General features: G+C 43.1%; 1 protein-coding gene and 1 long non-coding RNA gene across 7 annotated transcripts in view; one reads left to right on the top strand and one right to left on the bottom strand.

Moving 5' to 3' along the window:
* The window catches only part of LOC144255908 (uncharacterized), an 18,697-nt gene extending 5,565 nt beyond the window's left edge, over positions 1 to 13,132 (top strand). For 2 of the 6 annotated variants that reach the window (XR_013343986.1, XR_013343983.1), the window contains 3 exons: positions 8,732 to 8,785; positions 9,829 to 9,953; positions 12,425 to 13,132. This is a non-coding gene — a long non-coding RNA (uncharacterized LOC144255908). Of the gene's footprint in view, positions 1 to 2,948; positions 3,167 to 8,731; positions 8,786 to 9,828; positions 9,954 to 12,424 lie in introns of those variants that run through there. The other 4 variants (XR_013343985.1, XR_013343987.1, XR_013343988.1 and 1 more) reach the window with 4 other exon arrangements.
* LOC113183942 (myosin-3) overlaps positions 12,748 to 26,070 on the bottom strand; it is a 26,443-nt gene continuing 13,120 nt past the window's right edge. The window contains exons 23-41 of the mRNA XM_026390460.2: positions 25,665 to 25,907; positions 25,399 to 25,575; positions 25,150 to 25,295; positions 24,979 to 25,069; positions 23,620 to 24,009; positions 23,388 to 23,514; positions 22,295 to 22,413; positions 21,925 to 22,121; positions 21,368 to 21,551; positions 20,538 to 20,703; positions 20,108 to 20,232; positions 19,126 to 19,434; positions 18,797 to 19,000; positions 18,597 to 18,722; positions 17,515 to 17,685; positions 17,303 to 17,407; positions 17,041 to 17,136; positions 16,805 to 16,942; positions 12,748 to 16,311 (exon numbers count right to left, since the gene is read on the bottom strand). Coding sequence (XP_026246245.1) covers positions 16,285 to 16,311; positions 16,805 to 16,942; positions 17,041 to 17,136; positions 17,303 to 17,407; positions 17,515 to 17,685; positions 18,597 to 18,722; positions 18,797 to 19,000; positions 19,126 to 19,434; positions 20,108 to 20,232; positions 20,538 to 20,703; positions 21,368 to 21,551; positions 21,925 to 22,121; positions 22,295 to 22,413; positions 23,388 to 23,514; positions 23,620 to 24,009; positions 24,979 to 25,069; positions 25,150 to 25,295; positions 25,399 to 25,575; positions 25,665 to 25,907 — 3,141 coding nt within the window. The 3' untranslated portion in view covers positions 12,748 to 16,284. The remainder of the gene's footprint in view (positions 16,312 to 16,804; positions 16,943 to 17,040; positions 17,137 to 17,302; positions 17,408 to 17,514; positions 17,686 to 18,596; positions 18,723 to 18,796; positions 19,001 to 19,125; positions 19,435 to 20,107; positions 20,233 to 20,537; positions 20,704 to 21,367; positions 21,552 to 21,924; positions 22,122 to 22,294; positions 22,414 to 23,387; positions 23,515 to 23,619; positions 24,010 to 24,978; positions 25,070 to 25,149; positions 25,296 to 25,398; positions 25,576 to 25,664; positions 25,908 to 26,070) is intronic.

Genomic DNA, 26,070 nt, shown 5'->3' with positions numbered 1-26,070 from the left:
AAGTAATGGCCCTGTTCCTGTGTTAAACTGCTGATTACCTGCCAGACCGACATTGTACTTCACATTTGATTGGAAGTCAGTCTTTATGCTGAACCTTGTGATTATGTTGCCCTTTTCCCCAAAATGTGGCCAATAGTGATTTTCCTGATAGCACCATCACCTCTTAGCCACATTCTCTGTGCATCATGCCGAGGCTACATTGTCCCTGTGGAAATGTAAGCCTCTATCCCTGTGTGATAGGCATAATCCCATTAAATGACATCTCTGTCTCCCATCCCCAATAGTATAAATTAGAGTGTCCACACAAACCTAGAATCAGAGCACGGAGATCATTATGCTAAATGAAATAAGACAGGCACAGAAAGACGATTACTGCATGATTGCACTTACATGTGGAATCTAAAAATGTTGATCTCACAGGAGCTGAGAATACAATGGTGGATACCAGAGGCTGAGGAGAGCAGTGGGAAGGGAAGAAGGGGAAAAAGTTGATCCACGGGTACTAAGTCACAGACAAGAGCAAGACATTCTGGTGTACTATTTCATAGTAGAATGATCCTAGATAATGATTCTGTACTCAAAAAGCTACAAGAAAGGATTATGAATGATCTTACCATGCAAAATGATAGATGACTGAGAAGATAAACATGTTTAACCTGATTTAAACATCACTAATGTACACACATATTGAAACATCATGTGGTACCCCACTAATACGTATGATTTTTGTTTTTATGTATCACTTAAATAAAAATAAATAAAACCCTAGGATCAGAGAAACAGAAATATATTTGTGTTACCTACGAGATGGTGGTTGTCTAGAGCAGAAGGAAGTATGAGACATGCAGTGGCATGTCCCAATGGGACGGTGTGTGTTTCTGTGTCTTTTTAGGCCATGGACACCATGAGTTGCATGAGTGTCATTCAGAGTCACCCACGTGTTGATAGGTGGCCAGCCCCCGATTTCAGGTATGAATTTGTCAAGGCAACATTTCCTAGAATGCTTAAATTCAAGGAAGTGTTTCTATCATTTAAAAATCCAGAGTAACTCTCAGGATATGCTTTTATATTAATATTCCTTAAAATTAATTTATAGTTTTCCTCCTACAATTTTAGTCTAATTGGACTGAGGGAAGGGTGTGTGTGTGTGTGTGTGTGTGTGTGTGTGTGTGTACACGTGAATAGAACATTATTTATGGAAGAAGATACAATAAACTAAAGAAGAGTGGCTATGTAGGGAGTGAGGCTGATGAAAGAGACTTTATTTTCAGTTCCAAGCCTTTTGTGCTGTCAGACTTGCTTCTTCATCCATGAAATAAGAGATCATATCAGAATGGTCACATGATCCCCTGAGTCCCTTCTCTGAGAATCTATGATTCTACTGAATTGGGGGTATGCTTTGTACTTTCTTTCTCTAATCTCTTTACTTTACTGAATTTAACTCTGTTGATTATATAGAAACACCTCATTTTTCCAGCCTGGCCTGAGAATGAAATTTTCTTAACTGTGAATTCTCTAGGTAAATGAATCTAATCTCTGTTGAGGTTTGGAGTAATTTCTAATGGAATATTTTTAAATTGTATTACATGCCTTCCTGTCCTCTTGTTTAGAGCTTTATTGAGCTATATTTTACACACCATAATGTTCACCTATTAAAAATTCAGTAGTCTTTAGTATATTCACAGAAACATGCAACCATCATTTGCTATCTAATTCTGGAACATTTTGATACCTCTATAACAAACTCCATGCTAATGAAGCAGTCACTCCCCTTTATCCACTTCCCCCACCTTCTGGCACCCACTCAATTTTTCTTTATCTGTGAATTTACCTACTGTAGATATTTTTCATAAGTGGAGTCATATAACATGGTTTTTTTGTTGTTGCTGTTGCTCTTATTGTTTCTTCTATTCTCTTAAACAGAGTACAATCTGTGTACTTACCTTTTCTTGATGATTTAGGCATATGATTGATAGTATACCATGCTCACGATGATCTCAAGAAGTATTTAGACACAGTGCCATTTGCCCCTAGGTTCTATGGCCCATTTGCTGTATGTGACTTTGTCAGGGCTTTTTTGCTGGGGCCATCAGGTGACTTCTTGAATACCTTCTCTTGTGAAGCTTAACTCTTATTTTAGTCAACATGTCCTATCTGGTCTCCCTACTTTGCATACTGGGCCCATTAGTACATAAATTAGACGAGGCCTGTGGTCTCATGCCTTTTCTGGACCCAGGCTCATAATGTGCCTCCATTGTGAACTTTTTTAGTTTCTCTCTTTTTTAATTTCCTCATTATTATTATTTATTTCATTATAGCTGAACATATTGATGGGGTTTGTTGTTGCATACTCATACATGCATACAGTATAACAATGTAATTTGGACAATGTCACTTCCCAGCATATACCCTCCTCCCTCTGTACTTCCCACCTCTTGGTTGTCCCTTTCCTCTAGTGATCTCCCTTTGATTTTTAGGACATCCATCCCCACCTTTGTTTTCCTTTTGCCTCTTTATATTCTGCATATGAGAGAAAACATAAGACACTTAAGCTTCTGAGTTTGACTTATTTCACTTAACATGATGGTCTCTGGTTCCACCTATTTTTCTGCAAGATCCATAATTTTCTTTTTCTTTATGGCCAAATAAAACTCCATTGTGTGTAGGTACCACATTTTCTTTATCCATGCATTCATTGATGGACATTTGGTATCTTTTTTTATCTTGGAGTGGTTAAATAGGCCAAAATATTCCCTTCTTTTATTGCTATCTTGAGCATCTTGTATCATTCAGTCAGCTAAATTCCATCTTAGCAATAAATCCCCCACAAGGATTTGATGATCTCTCTGGTTTAAGCAGTGGTAAAACCTTTGATTCCTTGTATCCTTCCTCTCTCTTTTCTTAAAATAGTCTGTAGACTTCATGTGAAAGACCCTATCAGCTTTCCTTTCTGTAAAATTGCATAAGCATACAGGAACAGTTTTCCTTATTTCCTTGAAAAGCACAGATAATCAAAACAGTCTTAAGTGAAAACCTCAAGACAAGGTGGTATGTAGGCAGCCCCTAAGACCATGGTGCATGTGGCTGCCAAGTCCAAGAGCATTTGAATGTCTGACAGGGAGAGAGGATATGTGACATCTATACTTTTGTGGAAAGTAAAATCTCCGTGAGTATTTTCTTTACCCCTTGGTAGGAATGGAGTTAAGGGGGAAGAGTCTTATTTGGGGCAGCATCACAGTTCTGAGTTCTTGTCACAGTTATAGGGGCTCTTCAAAGTTTGAGTGAGATTGACAGGGAGGGCGTTATCACCATTCTGAATTTGGCTAAGGGAGGGTGGTAGGGTCCAGCCTAGAGTATGCTGTGGGAATTTGAGATTTGGAGTCTTTTTCATTTTATGCTTGTTGTCAGGAGAAGCCCGAAAGTATAGACACCTTGCTGCAGCCCTGAGTAATTCTTACTCTGGAGAAATCAAGAAAGTTGTCTGACAGACATCAACCCTTGATGGGGCCTGTCTTGGGCCAGGGAAGGGATGGCAAGTAGAACAGTGCCTGGTACATAGTAGGTGCTCATATATTGCTGAATACAAAATCTCTGATGTCAAGTCTGAGCAGTTGGTAGAGATGCTGAGAAGGACTCTCAGGCAGGCTTAATGGGAAATGATGTCATTTAGGACTCATGTGCCTCTTTAGCAAATGAGCAATTGGAGAGGAATATAGTTAGTTACACAGAGAACCTGTTGTGGGACATCAGAATAGAACCTGAGCTTAATGATTATGAAGTGGGCTTCGATTGCAGAAGGACAGTGGAAAAGAGTTTGGATGCATTTGCCTCTACATAGCCTGACACCTGGGGGTTCTGTTGAACTGATACCTAGGTAGACTAGCAGGCAGGACACCCCAGGTTACAGCCGAGGTGTGTAGTATTGAAGCTGCCTCCACCACGGCAACTCAGCTGGATGGACCTACATTTATCCAACCATGATGTCATCCCCTTCATAAGTGGCCCAGCACTTCCCTCTTGTGGCAGTTTCTATCAAATACAACTTGATTTAAAAAGGATTGGAAGCTTTTGATTTAGTGCTTATTAGCAGATACCATTAGCACTGGGGCTTCAGGCTGAGTTTATTAACCCACATGATCCCAGTCCTACTGTGATGTGAGTATAACTAGCAGGCCAGACCAGTGTACTTCATATCTATCTGGCTTCAGCAACTGTCTGAGATAATTGAGTTAGCTTTGGGAACTACCATTACTATCCAACAATACCATATCAGGCTCTTTGTGTCATACAAGTAATCCGTTGAGGTAGGTACAGTAACTATTCACATGTTACATATGAGGAAATTGAAGCTCAGAGAGGATGTCTCATTCTGAAAATATGACATTCAGTTCTGGGTGCTGGTAACCAGAGACTGGAAGTGAGAGGAGAATGGACTAGGCAGGGGCCTATTTTATGTCTTATAAATGCATTTTTATGAAAATACTTCTATAATTAAAAAAATAGATAAAATTCTGAGAACCTGAGCTTAATGATGATGGAAGGATGTTGCCACTGTAACCCACCCATAAGAGGATAGCCAGGAAGGAGGGGGCAAGACTCAGGAACAGGGAGCAGTTGGTAGAGATGGACATGGTTGGTTTCTTGGGAATATGGCGACTCTCTGATGACCCTTGAAAAGACCAGAGGGTAATTTTATTTCCCATGTATCTCCAGTGTCCAGAGCCAAGTTCCAGATGGGGTTCAGTGGCGTATGAAAGCATCTTTTTGGCCACTAGTGGATATAGTGGACCTGTGGAGGTGGGACATCCTGGGAAGGGCTTGAGCTGGGGGGGGCACTGGCAGGTTTATACAGGAGAATCTGGAGTGGGTAAAAGACTGAGTTCTCAAGCCTAAAAGCCTCTGATGTTTGGTTGTCCCTCAGTCTGCTGTCCTACCACAGGCGGCAGCGCCCACACATGCCTGTAGGTGACAGCCTTTGCTCAGGAGAACTCAGGTCTGTTTTGGGTACACTGGCTCCCACTGGTTGGGAACTGTTTCCATTTGAAAGTTTGGAGATGTCACCAACTACTGATGCCTGGGGACTGCCTGCTAGAGATTCGCATTTAATTGATTTGGGGTGTGCCCTGGGTATTAAGATTTCTTTTTTTCTTTTTTGAGACAGGGTAGGGTAGTGTCTTCTTCTGTTGCCCAGGCTGGTCTCAAACTCCTGAGTTCAAGTGATCCTTCTGCCTCCACCTTCCTGGTAGCTAGGACCATAGGTGTGAGCCAGAATATGGGCTATGGGCATCACTGAAATTTTTAAAAGCTCCTCAGGTTGTTTCTGAGCCTGTGTTGGGAGTAAGGGCATGCTTATGGGTTCAGTGGGCAGCTTGTTTTGATTCTTTTTCTTTCACTTTACTTTGCAGAGGGAGCCTGGGCCCGTATAAAGAAAGTAGGACCAGAAGCTAGGGGTGTAGCTCAGTAGTAGTGTGTTTCCCTAGTTGCATGAGGGCCCTGTGTTCAATCCTCAGCACTGAAAAAAAAAAAAAAAAAAAGAAGGAAAGAAAGTAGGACCATCAAAAGAGGTGCCACAGAGAGCTACAGAGGAGCACTAGTTTATTACAGGAAAGAAAGCTAAAAGGTCCCTCTCAAAGCAAGAAGAAGAGAACGATACAGGTGCTTAAACACAGCATGTGAAGGAGTGATAGGCACTGTATCCTCTTTGTGAGGTGAATTAAATCCATCCGGGCGGGGGAATGCCCTAGAAGGAAAGATGATATGCTGGGTTGAGGGGATGGAGACCTTTCTCTCACATTAGCAGGGTCTTCATCATGTGACCCGTGGTAGCACTCTGGAACCCAGGACTATTCAGGGATATGGGCTGGAAGAAGTGGATTCATAGGGAGGATGAGTGGCCTCCTGAGGTGACTTGGGTACCTGCCAGTGAGAGCAAACTGATCCTGCCCAAAGCTTCTGTCCCCAGAAACGGTTTCTGCCCTAAAAGTTGCCTCAGCTCAGTGTCTCAACCTCAAAAAATAAAAGAACCATCAAACAGCATTAAGAACAGCCATCACCATAATGCTTGTTGACACTGGGGCACAAATCACACTACTGTGGCTCAACTCCAAATGAGGGGGAGGCAAGTAGCTCCCCACCCCCACAGTGTAAAAGCTAAGAGGGTGATCCAGAAAACTCAGATGAATCATAATGTATTGCAATTTTTTTTTAAATCAAATTTAAGAAACTGTAGAGATAGCTCAGTGACTTGTCTAGCATGTGTGAGATCCTGGATTCTATACCCAGTATCCCTCCCAAAATATATATATGTGCATATGTATATTTATGTTTACTACAATATGCTTATGTTTATTATATGTGTATATGGATATGCATCTAATAAATAAATATATAATAAATAATAAATAAAAATAATAAAATCAAACTTAATGCAAAAAAATCCATTATGAACAAAATTTTAAATTAGAGTTGGTGCTACCAACTTTCTTTTTCTTTGACTCCAATATGGCATAGCACCATTCTGAACTTCTCTAACAGAAGTAGACAAAGAATTTAGGGGAGCGTTCTGCTCTTCACCCACACTGCCAGAGCCATAGTCAGCTCTGTCACATAAGGATCTTTTTTTAAATTTTACTTTTTGTTCTTTTTAGTAGTACATGACAATAGAGTATAATTTGACTTATTTATACAAACATGGAGTTCATCTCATTCTAATTAGAATCCCAGTCTTGTGAGTGTACATAATGTAGATTCACTGGGGACTGTGATGCTGGCAGAGCAGCAGTGCCACCTAGTGGGGGTCTCTGATGTCAGGGAATGAAAGATGTCAGGCCGAGCAACAGAGCCTTCTAGAAGACAGCGTGGAAGGCACCACTTGGGAACTTGCACTGATGGTGGTTGAAATGGGACAGCTGGGAGACCGTGTAAACAAAGGGGGCAGGAAGTAGGAAAGTGAGCGCACTGGGTCTCCCAGGGCAAGCACTAGCTCTGTGGTCCTAGTGAAGCCACAATGAGGCAGGCAGTTTAGATAGGTAAATCGAGTCAGGTCAATCAAGGAGGCTAATTTTGAGTGAGTCCCTGGAAGTTGGAGACTGCCCCCTGAGGGATTGAAATGTTAATTCCTTCAGAGCCCTTCCTCCACCCTAATCAAGAACCTCCCCCTGCTCCAACCTGTTGCTAAGGTAACCTGTTGCAGGAATTGTCCCTCCCTACAGAGAGCTATAGGGTTGTTAATTAATGTGTCCCGAGCTGCTCCATCCTGCCTCTCCCCCTTCAGCCTGTTTCTCACCTTTTGGCCATCCCACGGAGCATTTCCTAGGTCTAGTCAAATGCCTAGTCCCATAAGCAGGAAGGAGAAAGATAAGGGAGGAGGACAGGAGAACAAAGGAAGCCTAGGACGTATAAAAAGGGCAGAACTCCTGGCTTCTTGGGATACCAGGATACCAGCTATGGCCCCCTTCTCCCTCTCAGGAGAAGTTTTTTTGTGTGTGTTACCCCTGTTAAAATAAACCCTGCTTCGTAAGCTTGCCTTGGTGTGCTTCTCTAACGTTCAAACTTCAACATGTGAGGAAGCAGAACTCGGTATCATTAGCACAGCAACAGATGAAGTGACCTTGAAGTGCTCACTCACCTTCTACATGACCCTACCCTTCAAATTCCAGTGTCCAAGTTTCAGTTCTGAGGACAAGAGTGAGAAAATCAGTTTCTGAGAGTAACAAAGCATACTCCCATGGGGAATTCATGTAGCTTTTCAAGCAGCAATCCAAAGAGCAGCATCTCCCACCACTCCAAACAGAGGGAGGGGAAAGAGGAAAGGATTTCTCTGTGGATGACCACACACTATACCCATTCCCATGTTGTGACTTTCTTGAAACTTTTACAACAAATTCCATTGTGCCCAAAACTTGGCATTTAAATAGTTATACACATAGTTAATTCATAGAATCTTACACACTTAGGGTGAGTGCATAGGATTTTGCCAGTGCCTGAGTAGATCAATAAAACAAACAAAAAAAAAAAGAAACAATAGAGAGTTTCACTCTTGAAAATAAAATTTTGAGAAACACTCCAGGGCATGGTTCTCAAAATGTGTTCCCTGGACCAGCAGCAGCATGTCACCAAGCCCCACCTATACCGAAGAATCAGAAACTAGAGGGTAGGGAATCAATGGTGTGGCTGTCCATTAGCAAGCCCTCCAGAGGACTCTGAAGCATGCTAACAGACAAGAGTGCTATGCTTCTCAAATTCTATTGTGCTGCCAATCACCAGAAACCTTGCTAAGTCTAGCAAGAGCTAGAATTAGATTCTGATTCAGTAGCCCAGGAAAGAGCCTGAGATTTGGCATTTCTAACAAATCCCCAGGTGGATGCAATACTGTTGGTCTTCAGGCTTCTTTGTGCAGCACAGATCTGGGCCTGTGTTTCCCAGATCCACTTTATGATAAAAGTCATCTGGGGTTCTTGTTAACTGTACAAGTTACCATGTCTCTGCCTTGGAAGTTCCCACCTAGTAGATCTGGCTTGGGACCTAGGAATCTGCTTTTTAAAACAACTCCTCTAAGAGTATATCTTTAAGCAGATTGTTAAAATTGCCAGGGAGTCTTTAAAATGCAGATTCCCAGTCTTTAATCCAGTCAGTCTCTGAGGGTAGAACCTTAAATTTTGTATTTTTAAAAATATCAGTGCCCAGCTCAGTCTAGGAATCCTTGTGATAATGCAGACCTTTCCTTTTTTAGGTAAGAAACTCAAAACCTAGAGAGTGAGCTGCTCAGGATTATGAAAGAAATGAGGTAAAGTTAAGACTGAAACCCAGATTTTCTTACTCCTAATCCAATGTTTTTTCACTATTTAAGATGTGTGTGTGTGTGTGTGTGTGTGTGTGTGTGTGTGTGTATTTTGGAAATGCAAGGTATTGGGGTAGGAACTAGGTTATCAAGGTAAGACAATAAGTCACAACTGATACTCAGGAAGAGCAGAGATAATTTAGAAAGTACATAAAGGTTGGAGCATGACCCCTATGGGTGGTGAGGACCAAGAGAACCTGAAGTGGCCAAGATTTCAACAAGTAGAAGCAACCTGTTGGGGTTGGGTAACAAAAGAGAGCCATGCTGGCAGGTCTGTGTGGGATCAGTCTAAGAAGAATGTACTCAACTGATAGGCTGAGGGGCCCCTGATAGTGTCTGGTCAGAGGAGTGTCAGGTCAGAATCATGTTTCACATAGGCCTAAGGAGAATTCACTTGTGTCAATTAATTTGGACTCAGTGGTGACATTATTCTCCTTGAACTCAGTACAGAGGGTGCCCAACTTATGATTGTTAGGTCAGCAGGCCTCCCTTCACCCTCTGGTTTCATGGTGGCTGTGGGGACTTTCCACCTGGCTGAGGCAACCCAAAATGGCCAACTGGAAGCTGACATGGCAATGGACCCCAACCACCATGGGTTCCTGCTGGCTGAAGCAATCGCCCTGTCAACTCAATCAGCCCTGACCAACCCACAACAGACATGATCCTCCTAAACGCCACTCAACCAACCTGCTGTCTAGCTGCAATTTAGATGGCCTAGTCCCTCCTCCCTACAGTTTCCATTATTAGCATTGTTCTTGCCTTTCCCGAGGTGACTTCCCTGGCCCTCACCCTTTCGCAAACCCCTGAACCTCATGGGGAGTGTCCCCCAATAAGCTTTCTTTTGGTGCCTCATTCTTGCTCTGTGATTCCTGATCTCACGCGGTCCTTTCTGCTTTACAGTGATGGTTCCATTTATAGTGGTAGGAAAGCAATATGAATTCAGCAGATATTGTATTTTGAATTTTGAATTTGTACCTTTTTCCCAACAGTTATAGGCTGCACATCCTCTGCTGTTACTACACAGTGGCGCAATCCGGGGCTCCCAGTCAGCCCTGTGATCACAGGGAAAACAACCAACATTCCAGTGTGCTGTGTGACTAAGCTAGGATGAATGGTAGGTTAGGTGGATTCAATGCATTTTCCACTGATGTTTTCAACTTCTGATGGGTTTCCTAGGATAGAACTGCATTGTAAGCCAAGGGGCACCTGCCTGCTCTTTGGGACTAAATAGCTTGTGAATCGTGTGCACCTGAGATCGCCAGATCTTCATATCACCAGCCTTTAAAATCCAAATCAGATTTCAGAGGAGCCATTAAATGCAGTGAGAGACCTGTCAGAATTGCTTCTTCCTTTCTTTTAGAATAATGATTAGTATTCAAGCGGTCTTTTTATCTCAGGAGCTCAAATGATTTAAACCATAGGACTACTATTAATATTTTCTTACATAAATGTCAAAAGCCACAAAAAAAGCCTATGTTCATCTCTTATCCTGTATTTCAGACAATGAAACTAAGACCATGGATTTCTCGGGATTACAAGACAAGACAGAATTTGAAGGAAGGAGGGGAGGGAACCAGGTCCAGTGACCAGGAGCCCTGCTCAGCACCAGCTGATCAGGCAGCAGAAATGTCTCGAGCTCAGAGTCAGAAATTTGAATCTCAGTTTGGGGAGCTATTCTGGGAATAGAAGAGAAGAGACCTACAGAGGTTGGAGTCTCATTGCTGACAGCACCCAAGCTAGGTTTAAAGACCGCCTAGCAGGCAGTGCCCCTCTGAGACCATCTCTAAGGTGGGCACAGAGGAAGTGTGGGGAAGAAACACCCTATTGTAACAGGACCTAGTGAGGTCACAGCTGAAATGCTGATCATTCCTAAGGGAGCGGCTTTATTCTGTGATGTCTATGGAACCTCTCAAAAGATGAGAACGAGTTCCACGGGGCTGTGTCCTCTTGCTAATGGCAGGTCGGTGATGGCCACATCAGATCTAATCAGTGTGTATTTATGGATTGCTCACTACACATAAGACCCTGTTATGATTGGGACTGAAAGCAAATCATTTTAAAAGGTGAAAATTCATGGTGTTTTAATCTACTTTTCAACAAGGAATGCGTTATCTGGAGGCTTACAACATTTGCTGTTCCTGGCATGTTGGTAGTTATTATACTAGTGTTCAGAAGAATGTCTGAAACTGCCTGGCAGCTCAAATGCCAGTTCTCCGTGACTGGATGTCCTTTTGCTCCTTCATCAGAATGGTCAGGAGCCCAGAACACTAAATCTTGGGATGGTAGCAAAGGCAGTCAACCTGTCTGCCCCTCTAACTTCTCTCTTCTGTGGGCTTTTTGCATCAGGGTGGGATTGTGAGAGAATATTTCCTTCCCTCCTTACCAGTTCAGAAAGGGATGCATGTCCTAAACCTACCCTCTTCTCCAAAACCTGCAAATTGCCCTGAGCCCACCTGTGAGATGAGGCAGGCTTGAATAGCCAAAGCCGGTGGGTCCCTAGGAAACAGAAAACAAGGACAATTGATATTTCTAGCTGAAGACAATTAATTGAAAAGCCGGCTTTTGCCCCTGGGAATGATGCCGGGAAGCCCTGTCCGTCAGGTCTTGACACCTGCTGCTCTTGGGACAGAGACCCCAGGCCCAAAAATAGGCACAGCTGCTGCGGATGCTTATCTCCGCCAGGGCTGAGACTGGGCCATATTTGGAAATGTGTGTCCCTCCACCCCCATCCCTCTTCTCTGAGCCTTGAGGCTTTAAAACATGAACTTCATCCCCTCCCGCTTTTCCTGGTCTGGCTTGAGGATTTCTGCTTCTATTCATGATTTGGGGCACATAGTAAAACGTTGGTAAATAACAGATTCAGAAAGACCAGTGTAAGGAGACACATGCCTGAAACTTCCGTAGCAAAACTTGGAGGGATGGTGGCTCTGACCCTGGCCTTAGGCACTGAGGATCTCTTGCCTTCACACTGCAGCGCCTTACCCCCCTGGGCCTCTCTCAGATACCTGATCCTCACTTTAGGCTTATGAGCCTGTGTGAATTGCAAATAGCCATGCCTATCCTTGTTCTTTCAGAAAACCAAAATAATAATAATAATAATAAAATTCATGGACAGCATTGTTTCCATATTTGTAAAAACAAAAACCCTCTGGACTTCTGGGTTATTATTCTCTCTTTGTTACTGATATGTGGAGGCAGATCATTGATATAGAAAAAAAGAAATTGTTTTCTTCGAGAGCAACACATCTCCCTCCCTTGTATTCTCACTACTAGGAATTTGATTCAAGTATGTGTTGAGCATGCTATATACACAACACTGTGCTCCTTGCTAAAACCATTGACTGTTGCTTTGTTTTTTGACTATAAGACTTTTTTACCCTGTCACCTTCCTCAATTACCCACTACCTCTATGGTTAGTTATTTTTTCTTCTTATTATTTGAGTGCTTATATTCCCTTTACTGTTCTTAAGCTCTGAGGTTCTATTTTACTTGTATTTGTATCCCTGAGTCACTGGGGAAGCCTATGTGATGATAATGCTCTATTTTTTAATATTTTTAATTTAAGTTTTCTCTTTTCTCCATAAGGTGGTGTCAGGGTTCTCCATGAGGATGACCTAGGCAAACATCTATCACCTGCTCTCCTAATCTCCTCAGGACTCCTGAAGGAAGGCCACATCTCATCGCTATAACATGGAGTAATCTCTTAAATGCCCAAGAGTAGAAGCTTCTTGTTCCCCGCTGTCATGGAAAGCATGCAACATCTTAGATAAAAATAATCGGAGCCGTCTTCAGTCCTTGGCTCCAGAATGAGAGCCTCCGGAATGAGAGCCTCAGGAATGTCTCGGCATAGCTGAAGGCAACCAGATCACCAAGGCACCTCTGTGCTTCAGCTCTTTTTAGCAGTGGGATTATTGGGAGTGGTGTAAATAGACCTCTGTGCTCTGGGTGGTTGCTCATCCCCCATTCTGAGGCACACTTGCTTTATTAAAACTCTCAGCTGTCGCGATGACCCAGGCGTGGAGAAATGAAAAGCTCCCCTCACCAACTGGTGGCAGGCTGCAAACTACAGCCCATTTTCCCTCATAAGGACATGTTACTCCTATTAGAAACTGTGTCCCTCGTGTCCTTAAGAGGGGGGACACCTGCCAATTATAAGTGAAGATCTCATCTGTTCCAAATAAGGAAGGAGGCTACCATGCTAGTTGGCAGTCCTTTTATACTTAACAGATCTTTTTTGAATCCTATTCTTATGTATTTCTTGTATAATTGAAGTATTATAAAAGGTAATAAAAATGGAAATCCGCTGCTGGGATTTGAGACTAGAGATTCATTATAAAGAATTCAGAAAACCAAAGATTTCTGGATCATGTGAAGATTATAGGAAGAAAAATAAAATAAACTCAATACCAGGAAAAAAAGAATAGAAGAGTGTGGCTATATATTTAAGAAAGGCAAAAATAATTGCAATGGCCCTTAAAATTTGTAAATGGGAGACCCCTCCCAAAGACATACACTGGAAGAAAGAAGACCCTTCATCCTTTTGCCATCCTATTTTAGAGCTCATGTACAAAAGAGCCAGTGGACATCACAAATAAGCTAAAGGTCACCCATGTTTCCACCAAATGATAGAATGGCCTGTCTGAGGGTAGACTATCTGAGGATGAGGTAGGCCAATTTGGTAGGCAAGAGAAGGGTTATAATGGAATGCCTAAAAGATGTAATCAGAAAAGAAGTACTCTTTGGGTCTTATTAGCCCAGTTTTGACACTTCTTTGTCCCATGATCCACCTCCTCAAGGTGTTTCTCCTATCTTTTAGGCCAGCTGCCCAGATAAATAGTCAGTGCGTTGTAGGACGAATCAGTCTTGGAATCTTAAGACATGCTCAGCTCCGCCATTTTGACCTTCAGCAATTGCCCAGTGTTTTAGTTTCTTCATCATCTATAATAAGCAGGTGTATTAAGTCAAGTTCATCATCACTGAGTCTTTATATGGATGATAAGAGATAGTGTGTGCTGAGTGCATCAGTAAGAGTCAGTAAATTGTGGCTGATTTTATCTTCCTCCCTTCCATTGCCAGATAAGACCCGCCCCACCCGCTTTCTGGCCTCTGTGGCACAGCAGTTCTTTATTTCGAAGGGACTTCCTACTCTCATTTTTCTCTCTTCAATAACAGAGCTTATGGATTCATAATCATGGATATCTTTTACTATATGGAACGCTGGTAAAATTCATCTTAATAGTAACTCTTAGAAAATGAATTTTTCTCATGTATATCCCTTACAAAATCAAAGCCTAATAGAGGTAGTCATAGGTAACTTCCAGAATCAAACTTCATTTCATCTCCTTGATGAGACATGGCACATTTTCCCATAAGTAGACACTGTCAGGTCCCAAAGCCTCAAGAGATTTTCAAGTTTGAGGCCCCATTCTGTATAAAATAAATCAGAAACCTCTTTTATTAATTCTTCACATCTTAAATTCTGTCATATGAGTTGACTTGAAAGATAGTTTGCTTATTTTCCCTTCCCTTCTTATCTGGAAATATTTTAGCATGTGCTTTTAAAAGATAAGGATTGTTTCAGAAAACATAATCATAGTACCACATGCCTTAAAAATGAACAAGAATCTCTTATCACCATCAGATATCCAGTCTGTATTCAGATTTAACAAAATAGAGTACACATATGTGTATCTATGTTTTAACATTTATTTATATAAACCAAGTCCATATAGTGCAATTGATAGATAAGCCCATTACATCTCTTTTATTCTGTAGTTCCCCCTTTCATTTCTATTATTTTTGATTTGCAATTTATTTATTGAAAGAATTAGATGGGGGAAAAAGAAAGAACTAGGTGATTTGTTCCATCGATTTTCTTATATCTTGGATTTTATTGATTGCACCTTATGTCTCTATCCCCTGTATTGCTTCTAAATTGGTAACAGTCACTTCCCTAGGCTTGATCAGACCCAGGGAAGCTGTTGGGCAGGCATTCTTTGTAGGTAACAGTGTGTACCTCCGTCAGGGGACATATCATGTCTAGCTGCCTATTTTCTAATGATTCTAGTAGTCATAATTCATTAAGGGTTTCTATTTCTTATCAAAGTGGTGAAATTCCAGTTCATTTCCTCTTTTCTTAATAATTGGGATATCTTTGCAGTGAGAAACTTTGTTTGCTTTCTCTGATGCCAGCTTTCCAAGGAAAGCAATCGATAGCGGTCTCCATAAATTCTGAATGACTGAATGACTGTAGCCCTTTTGGCCAGGTCTGAGGCCTGGGCATGGATCAGACTTGTTCACATTGCTGTAATTTCCTCTCAGGAACAGATACCACCAGAAGGACATCTCACTTTTCTGTCATAGTGTTGCTGTGAAGTATTGAAAATAAATCAAAGTGACAGTGATTTGGCCTCAGAAACAAAAAGCTTTGAAATCACTGACAGGCCAAATAGGACATCCATAGCAGCCCCTTTCCTATCCTAATGGCAAATTCCAGAAGCTGCTTAACTTGGTATTGAGCACTGAAGAGAACTCCCCATGGACTTTAATTCCCACCTGATTCAAACTACTTTAATTCCCACCTGAGTCAAGATGGGTCATCTCCTAATCTTCTAGAATCAGATAAATAAAGGAACTTGGCAGCCCTTTCTGATGAGTTCAATTATGACAAACGGTCCCAGGTTAGAAGACAGTATGTCCAGCCACAGGTCAGCAGGATAGTTATCCTGACTTCCTGCTGTATTTTTCTAGATAATGACAGGCCCACCCTGAGTTGAGGAATGAGGTTTGGGGTTGTGCTGCTCTGAAATACTGCAGATTGAGCCAAGATAACAGGACATGTGGGAAATCTAGATTGAACTATTAAAAGGACCTGACACTGTTTTATTCATCTGTGTATTCCTACTGACACAGTTGCTTGCATGGAGCAACCACCCCATAAATATTTACTAGATATTTCCCCTGTAGAATATAGAGGAGGGTGATCTGGTCCGTTTCCTTATAACCCTATGAAGTTGAATCAGAGTTTTCTGAACCTAGCACATGTGTTTCCCTTATATCATATTAAGACATGACTCTTTTGAAAAACTCCGTCCTAAGTTTTTAGCCACTGCCAAAGCAATGGCTAACCTAATTGTCTTTTTTTCTTTTTTATATAACCTCTCAAGTTTAAACCCAAAGCAGTCTCTCCCTCCCATATATATGCACTCATCAATTGCATTTACAAAGCCCTCTGCTTATGGAGAGTTCAACACTGGGCATAAAAATCATCCAAGGAATCATTTCCAGGCTGGAAAGAGGAAGACAAATCCAATGAAATGCCCCAAACTGAAAACAAGGTAAAATTTATTGCATGTGAAAAGGAGTCACATGGAAGTTAAATGTTGGTCAGGAAGCATGAAAATATACATTTTGCATATCTTCTGTCCTGTTCCAGCAGGGCTCGATCACTCTTCACTCTCGTGGACTACCATCTGGAAAGAAAGTGGATACTTTTAATCAAGTCAGGCAGCAGAAACATATTTCCTCCATCCTCTCTCCCAGCAAGCATCAGGGAGTTACTTGTTTATCTTGGTGGGACACAAAATACTTTTTGGACCTTGGGAGGATGTACCATTAAGCAATGTGAAGTCACCCTACAGCCTTAGAAACTGGCCATCAAATAGAGCAAGTCCCATACTCTGAGTAGTAATCCTCCTACTTGTATAGTGACTACGGATAAGCTCATTCGGCTCTGGAGGGTATTCCTGCCTCTTTTATACCAGCAGGGGGCGCTTGAGAGAGCTCACTAGGCACTCCTCATCTCATCCCTTTTCTGGATGAATGATGTTTTTTGTATTGTCAGCTACTGACCTGATTTTAGTGCTCAGCTCAGAGACTTGAAGCAAATTCCTTTTCTTCCAGAGCCTGAGATTCCCCAGTCATAAAGGAAAGGTTTCCCTGCAATCACCAGGGTCAATAGCTTACCCGGCTGGAAGTGAAGTCTCGGGTCTTGGCACGAAGCTTATTGACTTGGGATTCCGCAATATCAGCACGTTCCTCAGCCTCCTCCAACTCATGCTGAGCTTTCCGGAATTTGGTGAGATGAACATTGGCTTGTTCATCCTGAAACCAAAGAGCCCAACAGGTAAGATTCTCTCTCTGAGCTCCCGTAGGAACTGGACCAGGCCACCATTGCAAAGCTACCCTCTTCCCTGACTTACAGCCTCCTCGGCCTGCCTCTTGTAGGACTTGACCTTAACTTGAAGTTTATCAACCAGATCCTGCAATCTCAGCACATTCTTTCTGTCCTCTTCACTCTAAAAATGACAAAAATGGAATGTTGTTAGAGAAGAGGAAATAGAGATGTACAAGGCCTGGCTAGTTTGCTGGGCTCAAGTGTTTCTTCCTCTATACAGGTGGAGAATCCAAGGTGGCATTTGCACCTAACAGAGAAAATGCTTGTCGGGTCTTCTTTCTGCCTACCTGGTACGTTAGCTCTTTGACTCGCCGCTCATACTTCCTTAGGCCCTTCACAGACTCTGTGTTCTTTTTCTGCTCCCCTTCCAGCTCAAACTCCAGCTCTCGGATCTGAGGGAGATGGTCAGGAAATTAGTGTGGGGCTGGAGCATGAATGATCAAGAAATTAGTGTGGAGGCTGCTGGGCTCAGCTTTGCCAGAGCTGCTCCTGCAAGTACCCGCGTCTCCAGTTTCTGGATCTGCTTCTTGCCGCCCTTCAGCGCCAGCTGCTCGGCCTCATCCAGCCGGTGCTGCAGGTCCTTCACTGTCTGCTCCAGATTCTTCTTCATCCGCTCCAGGTGGGCGCTGGTGTCCTGCTCCTTCTTCAGCTCCTCAGCCATCATGGCGGCCTGAAAAACAAATCAGACCCACACAGATGAAGACAAAGCTTAGGGGCCTTGGAGCTGTTGAAACTTGGGTGCCCTGGAGGAAACCAGAGGCCAGGCTGAAGTCAAAGGATAATAAGTAGGACAATTAGTGAGCATGTTTTCCACCCTGGCAATACACACACACATATAAATACACACATATAAATAAATATATATGTGAGAGAGATAAAAACTGTTTAAAATAACCGAGATATAAATAACCTAATAAATGAAACCCACAAGGCCTGGATGGGAAACAGTATCTTCCCTTTCCAGAAACTGGACTCCTTGGGACCTTGTTCCACTCCAAGAATTCTTTCTTTCATTATCACTGATAATTATTTTCAAAGGATCCTGAGAGTTGAAGAAGACTGATTGAATACCCAGTCTCACAAATTTGGAGATTAAAGGAAGGCGTCTGGAGAATTAAGGTGGTGCTTGAACACACAGGAAAGCAAAATAGTTTTTGAGGTAGTATTCTCCAATCAGGCAGCAGGTGGTGCTATTGGAGCTTCCAGGATACCCAGGAAGTTCAGCTAGACACAGGGGAGAGAAACCTAATAGGACAGTGACAGCAGGAGGCCTCACTCCCATATCTGGAAGAAGTCAGATATTGAAGGAAAGAAAATCATGCCGTTCCATGGGCAAAATAAGCAGGATGTGATCCCTTTCTTTCTTCTTTTTTTTTTCCTATGTCCTACTTTTACATGTTGAGGGGGTAACTGCTGAGTTTGAGGGGAGGTAGGTGTGGTATTGGAGCAACATGTCCACCCTGTGTGTCCTGGGGGAGACCCTGCCTGTCTAATGGCACTATCTGGAGATGAGGGGAGACCACAGGCTTTAATGAAGCATGGTTCTGGCCGTCCTGTGGGAAAAGGAAAGAGAAGCCTTACATCTGTGATGGCCTTCTTGGCCTTCTCCTCAGCATTTCTGGCATCCCTGCTGGCATCTTCCACCTCGCTCTGGAGCTGGGTGAGGTCTGTCTCCAGCTTTTTCTTGGTATGGATGAGACTGGTGTTCTGCAGCAAGAGGATGGGCGTTACACAGCTGTGTCGGAGGCCAAACCCTCTCACCTTGTCCTCTCTGCCCCTACCTGGGTGTGCAGCAGCTGCACTCTCTCATTGGAATCCAGGAGCTCCTGTTCAGCCAGTTTCCGGGCCCTCTCCGTCTGCTCCAGTGTGGCCCGCAGCTCCTCCACCTCTGCCTGCAGCAGGTTGGCTCTGCGCTCCACAATTGCCAGCTGTTCCTTCAGGTCCTCCTGGCCCCGCAGAGCATCATCCAGGTGCAACTGAGTGTCCTAGCCAGAGGGAAAAGGAAAATTCTATTTGAAGTGGAGGTACTAGGACCATGAGCCTTCTCTCTATCTTTGAGAATATGAGGACAAGAGAGGTCTCTCCCACCCCCCAAGGGAGCTCTTTCAACCTTCAGCTGTCCCTGGACACTCCTGAGGTGCTTAAGGGTCTCTGCCGCTTGGCGGTTGGCGTGGCTCAGCTGGATCTCAATCTCATTTAGGTCTCCCTCCATCTTCTTCTTGATCCTGATGGCTTCATTTCTGCTCCTCACTTCTGCATCCAGGGCACTCTGCATGGTCTCCACTGTCCTCTGGTAGTTCCTCTTCAGCTGCTCAATCTCTTCATCCTTCTCAGCAATCTTTCTATCAATTTCTGATTTCACTTGCGTCAATTCAAGCTGGATTCGGAGGATCTTGGCTTCTTCATGCTCAAGAGCAGCCTTTAAAAAACAAAAGCAAAACGAATGGTATCCATGCCTGTTATAAGTCTGCTTTATGACCTTTGGGGTAACAAAACTTCAGTGGGATATTTCCTAAATCGAACTCAATAATATACAAAGCTACTTTTAAAAAACCTCGAATTATCTTCAGTGCAAAAATAGAAAAAGGTTCACTGCTATTCAGTTTTGATTATACAATAAAACAATAATAACACTTATTTTAATTTCATGGTTCTGGAGATTGAATCTGGGGGTGGTGAGGAGATTCTACCATTGAGCTACATCCCCAGCCCTTTTTATTTGTATTTTGAGACAGGGTCTCACTGAGTTGTTGAGGTTGGCTTTGCTGCCTCAGCCTCCGCCACCATGCCCAACAATAATAAATTTAAATCATCATATTTCCCCGGAGCAGGAAGCACTTTACAAATATTTGAAATTCACCTAAGATTTTGTAAAATCTCATTCTTTAAATGTAATGACTTTCTCCAATACATTCAAGATAACTCACAGGTATTATTTCATTCAACCTCAGTTACACTCTTTGACGGGAAAGGGAAAGGCTTTAGGACTGTGATTTTGCAAAGGCAAAAGCCAAGACACAGAATGGGCTCAGCTGGCCTCCCAGGCTCCCCCTCATTGTCTCTGCTGCCACCTCCCCAGCATTCATGGTCACCTCTGCTTCTTCCAGAGCCAGCTGAATATCAGCCTTTTCCAGCTCCATCTGCTTCCTTGATTTCTCCAGCTCATGGATGGTTTTGCCATTTTCAGCAATTTGCTCTGTGAGATCCGCTATCTCTTCTGCAATGAAATAAGTTTCCATTGTACTTGGACGCCTCTGCACGGGTTGCCAGGCATGCAAAGCACCAACTCAATGCTTTTTTTCACTAGTTTATTAAAATTCTAAGGAATCCTGTTTCCTAGAGATAAGATGTAGCTCAGAGAGACTAAAAAAGAACGCTTGGATAGTGAACGCTTTCTGAGGGTGCCTCAATACACATGTGTGCGGGGATCTGAATAATGGAGCCATCCCTATCCAGCACACTGGCTATGGAGTGTGAAGGGAGGCGGTTTCGGTCCATTGCAGACTGTTTGGAGCAGCTTACGCTCTAAGTTCTTGTTTTCACGCTTCACAGTTTCCAGCTGATCTAATGCTTCCTCATAGGCATTTTTCAGTTTGAAGAGCTCAGTGCTCAAAGACCGGGACTCCTTCAGAGACGCCTCCAGCTCTGCTTGGCTCTCCTCGCATTTTGTCTTCCACTCAGCTAGCACCTGAAACACCAGGATGGAAGGGATTTCTAAGAGTTCTCCTCCAAGCGTCTTACTAAATATTACCATAAGGCAAATAGTCTCAGAGTTAGTACTAAGTTGGTGGTGTCTGGATCCTTCTTGATTATTGGACTAACCAGGATTTCATTCCATCAGTTTACTCAATATAATCTGTAACAATTGCTATCTCCAAAAAGCAAATGGATCTTTTGGGAAGGAATTAGGCTAAATTGCTTTGTTCCTAATATGAAAATGGCACTGAACTTCTAAGAGTTTTATTAAAACATTGGTTCAAATCATCCTTATCTGCCATACTGAGAGGGGAGAATTCCAAAAGCCTGTCCTTAGGACCCAAGTTAAGAGTACCACATAACAACCATCTTGACCCACCAGTACAAGGGGGAAGGAACAAGGCTTGGGGCTGAATGACATTGTAGAAATTGGTTCAAATCCACTGACAATGTTGGAAAGGGATTTTCACCCCCATCCCATTCCCATTCTGTTTCACAGACAAGGAAACCACATCTTGGTGAAATTCAGAGACTTTCCCAAGGCCACCTTCCTGGGAATGGGAAGAGTCAGGTATGGGGCCCAGTCTCATCCTTCCATGGCTATTAGAATTTCCCCCACATCATGGTATTCACCCAAGAAGAAGCTGATCCCACACCTTGTCAAAGTTTCTCTGCTTCTTGTCCAGAGCAGCGGCCAGAGAGTTGGCTCTTTCCACATCAATCATCAGATCCTCAACCTCCCCTTGCAATCTCTGTTTGGTCTTCTCCAAGGAAGCACATTTAGCATTCACTGCCTCAACTTGTTCCTCAGAATCTTGAAGGCGCTGAGCAAGTTTTTTCCTTAAAGAATATGAAAGAGAAGCAGATGCTATTTAAGTTTCAATCTTCTTGAACATCACTGTTCATCAAGTTGGAATCACTAATCTATGTGATTCAAACACCCAGTGCTTTCATAAGCCCAGGAGAATTCCCTATCTGCTCAAAATCTGTGATCAATAATCTGTCTTGTCTTTAAGCAAGATCAAAGTTGTTTGTCTTAATGAAATGTACTAACAGTAAGTTCCTCTAATGGCACAGCACTATATTCAAAGGCACATGTAACAGGAAAACATCTAGTAACAAAAACAAATTCATCAAATGTATCCCCAAGGAGTTCTAAAGCCATATGATCACTGAAGGTTTCTAGTTCTTCTAAGGGCAGAGAGTTGCGTACTTGGCCTCCTCCAGCTCCTCCGTGCGCTGGATGGCATCCGTCTCATACTTGGTCCTCCACTGGGCAACCTCACTGTTGGCCTTGGACAGTGCCCTCTGCAGCTCGGCTTTGCCTTCCTGCTCCTCCTCATACTGCTCCCGCAGCAGGTCACAGTCATGGCGGGAGGACTGCAGGGCGTGGGCCAGGGCATTCTTGGCCTGTGGGAGTTAAGAAAGAGCCCCCAGTGGACTTAATCCTATGTGCATCATACAACCTAGGTATGTTCCTGCTAACATCACCTATGGAATAAAGTTGCAGTTTTGTTTGTTTTATCTTATTTGCAGGTAGTATATGAAAATTAGATCAAGGGAGTATCCTTCAGAGGAGATACCTTGCTCTCTTCTTCCAGTTGCCTCTTGAGCTCTTCTATTTGTTGAGTAAATGCTTGCTTGCTCCTGGAAAGTTGGGACACTGTGCTTTCCTTTTCTTCCAGTTGACGACTCAGCTCACCTATATCCAGAAGGAAATATTTTCATGGTATTCATTCATTCACCAAGTTTCTACTGTGTATAAGGCCCTGTACTAAGGTCTGGGGAAAGAATAAACGATAAGATGTGGGCTCTTCTTGAAGAAGAAATGGAAAGCATAACCTGATATCATTTTAAACTACTGAAAGATGGGAGTGGCTTCTATTGATTAAAAAGAAGGTGGGGGGAATAATTGTAAATTGAAGCATTACCAGTGGTTCTTAACAACTCCCATTAAACCTCTCCAGTGTTTGGTATTTCCAGCTGTTTGTTGGTCATAAAGAGGAATATTTTGGATTTATATTTCTAATAATGTGAAGTTAGACTCTTGCGTAAATTAGGTAAGTTCAGGTTTATATCCTTATACAGAAGTCAGAGAAAAAAGAGGGTGAGAATTTATGACTCCAGAGGTCAACCTTAAGGTTATTGTAGAAGTGACAACTAGCTACACTTCTCATTTCCATTGTCTTGGCTATGGATGCAGCAAAAGATGGATGAGCAAAACCAATGATGACAGACCAGTCCTGGGTGGAGCCACATTTTCAATGTAAAAGCCTCAAATAATGTTCCTTTATATTTTTATGACACACCAAGAGCAATTGGCCCTGTTTCTCTTTATTCTCTGAAACACCAGAATGCACATGAAGTGCATCAAGAAGCAGAAAGGCCATGAGTCTTAGTTTCTCGTCCTATTTCTGCCAATGAGATTTCATCTGAAGCAAGATGATCCTAATTGTGACAGAGCTTAAACAAGGTGATATTCTGAGTCCCTTCTTATTCTCTCTGGTTTTTACTGAACTCAGTGTTCTCTTCCTTTAGGAAACTGTAGATGGCCCCCTTTGTAGGTTATTTTGATTACTTCTCTCTTGAAAATGTTCTTTCCTAGAGACTCTCCCTCAGACACGCCGTTCTAGGCGCCTGTGTTTTCCCCCTTTTGGTTTCCTGCACATCACTCACCTGCCTCAGTCTGAAGCCGAGACTTCTGTGTGGTCAGCTCGCTCAAGCTCCTCTGAATCTCTTCATTCTTGCCCCTGGCCTCGCTTAACTGATCCTCCAGAGTTCGACATATCTTTTCCAGATTGGCCTGAATGAAGTATTGGGAAAGGGAGAGAAGGCGGGCAGTGGTCAGGTATGAAGGGTCCCAGGTGCAACATGTCTCCCTTACGTGTCTCCCACCCTAGCCAGGCACCTTAGACTTGGACACGCTCTCCACACTGCTGGAGAGGTCGTCGATCTCGAGCTTGAACTCGCTCTTCTCCTTCTCCAGCTTCTGCTTGACCCGCTGCAGGTTGTCAATCTGCTCCCCGAGCTCCGCCGCGCTGTCCGCGTGTTTCTTCCTCAGCGTGGCCACCATGGCTTCGTGCTGCAGGGTAGCCTCCTCCAGGTCCCTGCGCAGCTTCAGGAACTCCGCCTCCCGTTTCTTGTTCAGCTCGATCTGCGTGGAGGTGACGCCGCCCGCCTCCTCCAGCCGCTCGCTCAGCTCCTCCAGTTCCCGGGCATAGTCGCTGCGCTGTTTCTCCGTCTTGGCGCGGGTCGCTCTCTCGGCCTCAATTTCTTCTTCCAGCTCCTCTATGCGAGCCTGTACAGAGGGAGCAGTCAGTCACTCACTCCTCCAGAGTAACTAACTCACAGTGCCACAGTTCACAGCAGCTAAGATATGAAATCAACCTAAGTGCCCATCCACGGATGAATGAATAAAGAAAAGGTGGTACATATACACAATGGGATTTTGTTCAGACACACAAAGAATGAAATCCTATCATTTGCAGTTAATAAGATAGAACTGGAAGACAACATGTTTGGTGAAATAAGACAGGCACAGAAAAACAAGTATCACGTGTTCTCATATGTGGAGGTTAAAAAAAATGGAGGGGCTGGGGATGTGGCTCAAGCGGTAGCGCGCTCGCCTGGCATGCGTGCGGCCCGGGTTCGATCCTCAGCACCACATACCAACAAAGATGTTGTGTCCACCGAGAACTAAAAAATAAATATTAAAAATTCTCTCTCTCTCTCTCTCTCCTCTCTCACTCTCTCTTAAAAAAATGTGGAATAGTGATTACTAGAGGTTGAAAAGGATTGGAGGTTGTATAAAGGCAGGCTGAATCTGATCAATGCATGCCTTATGCATGCATTGAAATATCACATTGAAGTCAATGTGTACATATTAAGTAATGCATGTTAATAAAAATAAAAGAACAGGTTAGCTTCCATTCCTATCAGACAAATCTGTTTATGGATTTTCCCCAAGAAATAGGAATATTGATAAGTTTTCTTTCAATGGCTTTTTCCTTACCAGCATGGTCATTACCCCTGCAGTGACCAACCCAGGATATTTTCTACTCAACTGAATGTTGGCCCAAATAATTGTGAATTTATTGCAAGTTATGGGAATCACTGTGCATCCCTGCGGAGTCAGCAGACAGGAAAGGAAACTGAGAAAGGCAGCCCCATTGTCCTGCCCATTTGTTCTAAATGGCTTAGAGCACACAGCCCCAGCACACTGAGTGAGTGACACCACACATGAAAGAGAAATCCAAAGGCCTCCTACCTGTAACTCTTTGATTTTTTTCTGGAACTGGAGGCCCAGAGTCTGTTCATCTTCCACTTTGCTTTGTAGTTGACTATATTCAAAATCTTTCCTGGGGAGGGAAGTGTACACTGTATGAAAACAGAATCCCCAGTAATGAATAAAATTGAGAGCAGTAGTTTTAGGACCTACTTCTTGAGCCTTTCATCCAACTGTTGCTTATCATTCTCCAGATCTAATATAGACTCCTGGGCAAGCTTCAGGTCTCCCTCCAGCTTCCTTTTGTTCCTCTCCAAGTCTACTCGGAGCTTCTTTTCTTGCTCTAGAGAACTTTCCAGCTAAAAAAAGGCACCATTTCCTTTTAGGAACAAAGGCTTTGCAAGAGGACCCCTGGGTGCTCTTTCAGCCCTGAAGGAGTCTTGATGAACACTGTTTACTTACATCATCCACTTGCTGTTCCAGTTTGCTCTTGATTTTGCTCAAAGAATTGACTTTGTCTTCCTCTGCCTGCAGGTCATCCAGGGTCTGCTGGTGGGCCTCTTGCAGGGCCTTCTTCTCTCTGGTTAACTTTGCAATTGTTTCATCTAACCCTGCCAGTTCCTCAGTAAGGTTTTTAACCTAAGAAGAAGCCACAAGCAATTAAAAGAAGAAATAAAGTCTAGTTTGCAATGACTGCATCAAACAAGAAAGACCCACCAGGACAGTACCTTGTTCTCTGTGGCATGCTTCTCCTTTTCAACCTTGGCCAGTGTCAGCTCAAGGTCATCAATGTCTTTCTTCAGTTCTGAGCATTCATCTTCCAGTTTCCTCTTCTTGGCGGTCAACTCAGCGTTGATCTCTTCCTCATCCTCAGCTCTCTCGGTCACCTCTTTGATCTTGGCCTCAAGCTGGAATTTGGCTTTGATCAGCTGGTCGCATCTTTCCTCAGCATCCAACAAGTTTTCACTTTCCTTTAAAAAACAAAAAAATCACAATTTCCTTGAATGAGATAAGGTTTGTGATGTTCCAGTGTTTTTGTTCTATATGAAATCCTTTATAGAGCATCCCAACACAAAATTTTTAAAAAATCCCACAAATAATCCAGTTTTCCTAAATACATAAACAAATCTAGAA

The sequence above is a fragment of the Urocitellus parryii genome, chromosome 7, assembly GCF_045843805.1.
Source record: "Urocitellus parryii isolate mUroPar1 chromosome 7, mUroPar1.hap1, whole genome shotgun sequence".
Lineage (NCBI taxonomy): Eukaryota > Metazoa > Chordata > Mammalia > Rodentia > Sciuridae > Urocitellus > Urocitellus parryii.
This window is presented reverse-complemented; position numbering and strand designations above follow the sequence as displayed.